Consider the following 10000-nt stretch of genomic DNA (forward strand, 5'->3'; position numbering starts at 1 on the left):
ATATATATATATATATATATATATATATATACACACATAAATACACATACGCACACACACAAACACATATATATATATATATAATTTTCGTTAAAGGCAATTGCTTTAGTGGCATCAATAAGTTTCTTGCAGGTATCTTTATACCGAAGGTGCTTTTTCCGATTCTCTTTCAACTTCTGGTGAAAAATTCGCAGACTTCCTTCTTCCATTTATCGATTTTTGTCGCGATAGCCGTTTCGCCTTTCATGGCATTATCAAGAAACTTATTGATGACACTAAAGCAATTGCTTTATATAAGTTACTGTCAGTATCTAAATCTAGATAATTTGTAGTGACTGACCGTTTCAGGCAATACGTCAATTGCCTGGCTCACCCCGATCAATTTAGAAACCACCAAAAAATTGCAGACAACTTACAGAGAGACTAAAATTCTGTTCTATTTTCATGGCACATTGACAGAAATGGGGGTAATATGCTGACTTAGGCAGAGAAGCAGTACTCTTGAGCCCTTGTCATTTTACAATAGCAATTTTGGTTGCAAATCTTTTCCGTTTCTTTTGACAGCGAATGCACAAAGATTCGAATATTTCTGCAGTATCTCCAGTAACCTTGGCATATCTTGACAAATCTTTGACCACTTTGACTCTGCCGCCATGTTCCGTAGTAATGTGAGCACGTTTTATTATGCTAAACATATCCTCAGTGTGAAAAAAATCAGCAGGTTCTTGAGTTGTCATTCCATTTTTTTTTATCAGCTTTTCAACGTCGCCATATTGAAGAACTTTACAACATCCAAAGATGTAATCCCTGAAATAAATTTACAATTCCCATCCCACTGGTTGTTCGAGATAAAGGTGATTCAGAGATAGAATGAAAACTACACGTATCGAATAGCAGAGGGAGAAGGAATACTTTAACCACGATACAGCAGAAGTCAATTTGATATTTGTGCCAAGCAGTTATGTACTGTTGGTGACGTGAGTACAGGCAAGGAGAAGGGACTTCGTCAGGCAGTACAGCAGTTCTCTATGTTTTGGTGGCGAGGCTTATGCCAAAGTGGAATTGTACTGTAAGAAACAAATCCAAACAAACCGCTGTAAATGTTACAGGGAGGTCATAAGTGCACTAGCCAGTGCCACTCTAGTTTGAATTGTAAAAATGAAAACTGATTTCACCGTCTTACTTTAACATCACATTTTAAGCTCTTATTTTTCTATTGTGAACAAGGTTATTGGAATTAAAATCGTACTCAACAATACATTTACCTGCAACTGCCAATATATTACCCCATTACAGTCTATATTCCAAGAAAATAGAACAGGGTTTTAGTCACTTTATAAATTGTCTGCAGTTTTTAACTATTTTCTAAAGTTACTGGGTGAACCCGGCAATTCACATATTGCCTGAAAGGTACAGTCGCTTTACAAATTGTCTAGTTTTAGATACGGATATATACATTATATATATATATATATATATATATATATATATATATATATATATATACATTTATATATATATATAGATAAAACGTTTTTGTGTCTATTTCTGTTTTCCTGTATTCTGAAAGAAAAGGTGCATATCAAGTTGCACAACTGACCCATTTCAGTTGAGGATGTGGGTCATGCTAAATTGCCTGTATTGCCTTAGATGCACTGCGGTCTATTCAATTTCTGTAAGTCGCTATGATAAACTACTTTATTGTGAGTCTTGAAATGGAGAAACAAATCCACAGTTATGTATATGTACATATATTTAAAGATAAATCTGTACAGAAAGCTTTCGGGAAACTGTTCGATTCCCCTTTTCAATAGTTTCCCGAAAGCTTTCTATACAGATTTACCTTTAAATATATATACATATACATAACTGTGGACTTGTTTCTCCATTTCAAGACTCATGCTACCAAGAGTATTTTTAGTACTAATAATATCTGATGAAATTTTGGAAACTAAATTTGACAGTTTATCTGTATGAAAATGGATTGCTTTTAAGTTTTCGAGCAAAGAGCAATAAAGTAGTTTATCATAGTGACCTACAGAAATTAAATAGACCATAGTGCATCTAAGGCTATACAGCCAATTTAGCATGACCCACATCCTCAACTGAAATGGGTCAGTTGTGCAACTTGATATGTAAGTTTCTTTCAGAACAGAGGAAAACAGAAATGGACATAAAAAAAGTTTTACCAATGAATTAATGCTATTCGCAAAACTATTCAGTTACCGCAACTTTTATCGCATAAACAATAAAGACAGTCACCTCATCAAAATGCATGGTGTTCTACTTACCATAGTGTTCTGCAGAGGGTTGGTGAGAGTGATGATTCCAGAGTCGCTGTCAATGGCGAAGTATTTCATGTCGTCTGGGTTGCCTTGCAAGGAGAAGGCGATCTCGGCATTGCTGCCAGAGTCCATGTCGGTGGCCGTCACCCTCAGCACTGGAGTGCCAGCGATGTGGTCCGTGCTTATCGTCTCCTCGTATGTCTGTGCTTGGACAGTCGAAATCACAACTTAAGAAAGTCATCATTTATATCAGATGTATGTGTATATAGGATGACAAGATGAATTAGGGTTGCTCACACACACACTCACACATGCACACACACAAATACACAAACACACATACACATACAATATGTATATACATATACATATATAAGGTGTAACACGAGTTTATGCAAATATTTTGGGAAATGAAAGAAAAAGTAATTTTAAGCAGAAAACGTTCCATGAAGATGTGCATTTTAAGGTTTCGTTTGTTAGTGATGGGAATTTTAAAATAACTGTTTTTTCATTAGCACTGCCCTAGGGTGAGTAAGATGGTGTACCGGATGTCGGAATAGTCAGGGATATTGTAGGGGGGTGGTTAGAGGAAGGAAGATGGAGCGATTAGGCCGATGTGAATAAAATACCTCCCAATCAAATGTAGTATTTAGATACTGAAAAAAAAAATGTATGTATCACTGAAACCCTCCCACTTGAATCTCCCCTCCATCAAAGGTAGGCTTGTTCATTAGATACCTATCAGAGATTTAAAATATATTTTTAAAAATCTCTCCCACTCTATCAAAAGTATTTATCAGACCCCAGTCATATGCGTAGGATTAGTTATTACTCCTGACTTGAAAATTCCGTGATGAATTAAGTGGTAAATACTGCCTGGCAACATTTACCACTTACTGGAGACGTAAAGCTATACAGTATGGTTCTAAGCTAATCATTATACTTAGATTGCTTGCAAGAAAAAGAATCATAATTAAAAGATTAGCAATCCACTTGCCTCATTCACTTCACTGCTAGCGGCCCCAACACCCCAGGCTACTCTAACCTCCCGCTGCCAACCTCTCTCACCCAAGAGCAGTGCTAATGAAAGACAATTATTTGAAAATTCCCCTCACCAACGAACAAAGCCTTAAAATGCATATCTTTACAGAACGTTTTCTACTCAAAATTACCTTTTCTTTCATTTCCCAAAATATTTGCATAAACTTGTGTTACACCCTGTGTGTGTATATATATATATATATATATATATATATATATATATATATATATATATATATATATGTTCAAAGAAACATTGACGTTTGAACATTGTATATATATATATATATATATATATATATATATATATATATATATATTGTATATATATATATGTACATATATATATATATATATATATATATATATATATATATATATATATATATATATATATATATCTAATGTTGAAATATATCTTTGAATTCTTTTCTTTAGGGAAAATAAACTGCGATCCTATCGAGTCTGCTGGTGCCATTCACCAAATAAGATAAAGGAGCCGCATGCAAAGACTTCTTAAATTCTCGACTTTTCAGTGCTTTAGATACTTTTTTTCTCGAAGAAAAAAATACTGAATCCGAATTTTCGAAACTGGGTCAGATAGGCTGCACTCGAGCTACTACAATAGGTTTTAAATACAAGAGGGATGTTACTTTACAGGTTTCTTTTACAAATGATATTATAAATATTATAAAAACTAAATACCAAAACTCCTCCATATGTACTGTACGTTAATTATTCTGAAAAGATTCAAACACTCAAGAGTGCAGTAAAGCACTGAGCAAAGTCCTCGCGCTACATAGGGTTTCTGGAAATAAGTTCTAACCCCACAAAGTTAAGTATACCTTAGTTTAACCAGACCACTGAGCTGATTAACAGCTCTCCTAGGGCTGGCCCGAAGGATTAGATTTATTTTACGTGGCTAAGAACCAATTGGTTACCTAGCAACGGGACCTACAGCTTGTTGTGGAGTCCGAACCACATTATAGCGAGAAATGAATTTCTGTCACCAGAAATAAATTCCTCTAATTCTTCATTGGCCGGTCGGAGAGTCGAACTCGGGGCCAGCAGAGTTCTAGTTGAGAATGGTACCCACCCGTCCAATGAGGAACTTTTAATCCTACAACAAGGTCTCTTTCTACGTTATAACATCCCGAGAGATGAAATTGTGATTCATGTAATGAACATAAAAGTGGCGATTTGATTAAGCGATTGAAGGCCTCTTTACATGACATTCTAGTTGTAAAAAACAAGAACAAATCATTGCTTAAACTTTCAATAAGACTCAATTCTCTGTCACAAACGGCAATGGATTGCATTAAGGCCCAACAGCCACGCAAGCGTCCGCGCGTGAGCTCATGTTTGCGCGCGCGTGTGTGTGTGTGTGTTTGTTATACATTTATTGTATTTAGCTTTTTCTTTCTGGTCATTTGCTTATCTTAACACTAAAAGTTCTACAATCAGTTAATACCAGTCTGTCATTCCTGGTGATAGAAATTGTGTACATATTTAATTAGGATCGTAAATATTGGCTATGGCATAAGGTCTTAGAAGGGTAATCAGTGGCCTGATGTGTCATTATTCGTAGATGTTGTCTTTGACTTTACAAAAACTTTAGTATTAAATCAAAATGTTGACTTTACACAAAAACTCTTGAGTTTGGCTTACAAGCTTTGGGAATGGCCAATAACATCACACTGACCTATGTGAACAGTGGATGTTGTTTTAGTTCTCATTTTTAGGGAATTAAACAATATGTACCTTATGTTTATCTCCAAGGAATACCCGTGAAAGTAACGGTTTTATGAACAGCACGTGCAAATACATACATGCATGCATATATATATATATATATATATATATATATATATATATATATATATATATATATATATATATATATATATATACATTTATGCTCATGCACACACACACACATATATGCATATACATATATATATGAATATATACTGTATGTATATATACACACATTTTATTTTCATGCACACACAGATATATATACATATAAATTTGTATATATGTATACATATAAATTTGTATATATGTATATATATGTATATATATATATATATATATATATATATATATATATATATATATATATATATATATATATATATATATATATATATATATATATATATATATATATATATGTGTGTGTGTGTGTGTGTGCGTATGTATTTATGTGTGTGTGTGTTCCACCATAACTCTGAAACTCATCGAGCAATTTCAACCAAACTTGGTATACATATGACTTACTATCTGGAAAAAAAAAAAATACTATGGGGGCAAGACATCACTAGCACCAAAAGGGGTGGGGGTGGGAGGGCTTTCCTGATACGGGACTGGTTCTGACCGTAGACTTAGTAACTAAATGAACTCTGACGAATTTATCATCATACCTCATTTCGGTATACATATGACTTACTATCTGAAAAAGAATACTGTGGGGGCGGGGGGTGGGGGGGGGGGAGACATCACTGGCACCAAAGGGGGTTGGGGTGGGAAAGGGGTGAAATATGAAATATCAAAAATGCCGGGCTATGTAATTGAAGCAGCTGTCTTAACAGAAACGAGAGAGAGAGAGAGAGAGAGAGAGAGAGAGAGAGAGAGAGAGAGAGAGAGAGAGAGAGAGAGAGAGAGAGAGAGAGTATATCAGTTGTCATTCAGCTTTATATATATATATATTGGTATATAGTATATATATATATATATATATATATATATATATATATATATATATATATATATATATATATATATATATATATATATATATATATATATATATATATATATATACATACCAGTGTATGTGTGCGTGAGTGTAAACGTATGCAAGTGTGTATGTGTAAGTGCGTGAAAATGCTAAGACGATTATTTTGATTTGGTATGTATAAGACCAAATAAATCTTCACTGGCTACAGTATATTAATTAACCTTAATAAAAAAACTGGAAGTTTCATCATTTTCAGTATCAGCACATTAATATGAAATAAACAAATTCTTAGTAGAATAGTGTAAATTTATCCCAAGTTTTATAATAAGCAAGAATAAGAAAGTTTGTAATGAATTATACAAAATATGGACTCTGAATTTTTCGGTTTACCAGAAAATATATGTACAAAACAGAACAATAAAATAGTTTGTTCCATAATTCCAAGAAAGGAACTCGTAAAGAAGCCTCTTATATTTTATTGTGTGCTAAAAGAGAGAGAGAGAGAGAGAGAGAGAGAGAGAGAGAGAGAGAGAGAGAGAGAGAGAGAGAGAGAGAGAGAGAGATTAACGGGCGAATAGAAACACCCTGCTTTTCATATTTTCTTAGTTGTGACAATAAAATAACGGAGCACGTTTCACCGACATTTGCCTTGTTCTTCTTCAGTCTCTCTTCTCACTTCCTGCATGGCAACGGCTCATTATAGGCCACCAAAGGCCAGGTACCTAATTCATGGTCAACAGAGGCTCACTGGGTATGCGAACTTCAAATTCGATGAAAATGAGTAGATTTTCACACACAGTTTCGAGATATCATGCACCCATAAGGAAGAGAAAACGGGATGTCTGTAAACTATGTGAAAATATACCGCTTGCCTCGAATTTGGGTTTTTTCTTATTCATTATATAGATCGACAATGAATTCCTGGCGTCAGAGCCATACTTAGTTGAAGGCAAAGCGCTTATTTCGTTCCTCCATTTTTTCGGCATCGAACACAAGACCGCTGCGAAAGAGAGAGAGAGAGAGAGAGAGAGAGAGAGAGAGAGAGAGAGAGAGAGAGAGAGAGAGAGAGAGAGAGTATAAACTTTCTTCATAATTTTAGCCAAGCACCTTCAATAGCTGAAGATCCTTAATGGCAGACTGCAGCGGGGATTTACCTCTCAGAAATTCCGAAAAATCGTCAAGCTTTCGCTGGTTCCTTAGTAATCTTTATACTGTATCAGATGTTAACGTAATTTTTTTTGTTTTAGTCAACCTTATGATTTTGTTAACATTTAATATTAAGTCCTTTAGTATATAAGTATTTTAAGTTAATTTGTATTGTGTACATTACAAGAGTGAAGTAGAGTGTGTGGTGATTTTGCGCCTCCTCCCTGCTCGTTAAAGTTTTTGAATTGCCCTTTTAACACTAGTTATCTTTTTTGTTTACATTTTGGGTACGTGACTGGAGACCTCGGTGAGGGAGTTGAAAAGAGACTGAGCGAGTGTTTAGCAAGGAGAGTTCGGGCTATCTACTGAGGCTGACCCTGACCCCGTTGTGTCTGCAGTTGCCGCCCTTTGGATGTTTTCAACTTTTGGAAATATTTCGAATCGTCCTTCGCAGATACACATCTGACCACTTGCGGTGTTGTGTACGCTGTACTCTGCGTATTCCGAGTGCTGTCCTTCGCAGGTACGCTTCTGGCCACCTGCGGTGTTGCGTCCTGCTTTTTCGCAAGTGATTCGTGCCACCTGCGGCCTTATCCTGCTGCCACCTTAGTGGAAGAATTTTCCTAAGGTGTCGGGAGCATTGGTTTGTTTTAAAGGACGCCTTGGATTTCACTGCAGCTGTGGGGGCCTTGATGCCCGTCAGGAGTCAAGTAGGGAGACAGATCCTAGGTAAGCGTTTCCTTTTTGTATGGTCGTGCAGGACTTGCCTCGACTTTCCCCTTCCTGGTGCATCTGATCTCCCTTGTTAGCCGAGTTCAGCAATTGTTTGGGTCTCGGCCTATCGTAAGGCAAGTCGTCCCTTACCATATTAGGATCACGGACTCCCCTTCTAAGTGTGAGGATATATATTTTTTGGGTTATTATTATTTATATACATATATCTTACATATATTGTAATGAACTGTTCTGACAGTCTGTATTCGTTGCCTCTTTGAGCCTTGTTTTTTTTTTAATATGGTGTTTATGGTTTTTGTATCAATTATATATTTGTATGTTGGACTGAGGTGTGTTCCTCCAGTTTAGGGTATCCGTTGGCTCTTTAATTTATTTCATATGAATTATTTAATTGTCAGTAGTTTTAAGATTTAGTTTATAATTTTAGGTAGGAGTTATAAGTGTTTTCTCTCTGTTGCCCTTTACCTTCCTTCCTAACTTGTTTAGTAATAGGTATTGATTTATTCAAATATTGTTTTTGGGCCCTATTTTTCGTATGTGTTCTTATGTGTATTTTCTCCTTCATATATTCTGTATAGGGTTTAGCATTAGTGGTTAGGAACTCCTATGGGAGTTGTAAGGACTGAGTTTTGTCCTTGGCAGTCATAAGGTTGACTTTCATTATTTTATTTGTTTGTAATAAATATTGTTGAGTTTTCCTGAGTGTTTCCGTCTCCATTGATCATCTTTTGCTGGATACTTTATACCAACACTGAGTATACATCCTTTAGTGCAGACAAACCTGTACCTCGGCCCAGCAAGGGTCATAACATACTGATAAAATTTGACAACTTCCCAAGTTTCTCGTCTTTAAACAGCGATGTCACGTATTTTTCCTGATCAATATGCTATATTAGATCAATCAATCAGTGGCTATAAAATAGATAAAACTGAAACAATTAAGAACAGGCGCTGCCAATTAAATAACATTTGATCTTACACCTCGGAAGAAGTTGGAATAATTTGAGTGAAAATGGTTGAAAGAAAATCGCTGCTGACGGACCGCTTGTGATGACGAATTACAAAAATGTCTCATGATTTCGATGAACACATGTATAAATAGACATGTGTGATAAACCGCCAGATGTTAATGTAATAAAAATGTAATTTTCGCAAGCCACTACACAGTGCGCTAAAAATAATGTAACAGTTAGTGAATGTTTGTATGTACATTCCATTCAGAAGGCAAACTCTCCAGGTGTGATACATGATTCGCTCGAGTACACACTGCTTTGCCATTAATGGTGATGGACAATACCATTACAGTGTCATGAGTCATGAGAGTGAGTGAGAGAACTATTTTTACAATAATAATAAGCAGGAGAATACTATTTAAGTGCTTGTTGGATATGTAAACAAATGCTTTTGCACACTGTTCACACAAACATGGTACATATCAGAGGCATAAGCATATGCATGCACACTTAATACTTTTATAATCGAACTAAGAATTATAAATGTACAATACAATTCACAAACATACCCTCTGAACAATTAAATCAAGTTGTAACACTTGCACACGCAACGGACACAAACACAGTAGATACACAATCTAAGTAAATATAACTGAACGCACACACAATGCACTCATACAAACAGACTTTATAAATGTATGTTGATGAGGCCATATGTGCAAGAAAACGCAGACGTACATACACACACACACACACACACACACACACACACTAGGCGTTTTCTAAGATAGATCCACATTAACTGACAATACCTGTTGATCGAAGATGGGAGGATTATCGTTAATATCCTCGACAACAACTTTGAAGGAACAAGATTCCTGCAGAGACTCAGCGCCCCGTCACGAGCCACCACCGTCAGGTAGAACTCCTTGTCCTTCCCATCCCGGTCCAAGCGCTAGATGGGAACACGGAAGATGAAACTGGAGTAGGTTGCAAATGAAAGCAGATGCAAGATGTTGCTCATTTATCTTGATTGTCTTCAGAAGGCCAATTTTATTTTGATGAAGATTAAATTTAAATGAAAAATGTTAAAAACT

General features: G+C 35.7%; 1 protein-coding gene across 1 annotated transcript in view; it reads right to left on the reverse strand.

The window, feature by feature from the left end:
* The window catches only part of LOC136854441 (DE-cadherin-like), a 164846-nt gene that overhangs the window by 146734 nt on the left and 8112 nt on the right, over positions 1 to 10000 (reverse strand). Inside the window, 3 exon segments of the mRNA XM_067130734.1 lie at positions 2292 to 2486; positions 9716 to 9801; positions 9804 to 9858. Of these exon segments, the coding sequence (XP_066986835.1) occupies positions 2292 to 2486; positions 9716 to 9801; positions 9804 to 9858 (336 nt within the window).

Source organism: Macrobrachium rosenbergii, chromosome 29 (genome assembly GCF_040412425.1).
Source record: "Macrobrachium rosenbergii isolate ZJJX-2024 chromosome 29, ASM4041242v1, whole genome shotgun sequence".
Lineage (NCBI taxonomy): Eukaryota > Metazoa > Arthropoda > Malacostraca > Decapoda > Palaemonidae > Macrobrachium > Macrobrachium rosenbergii.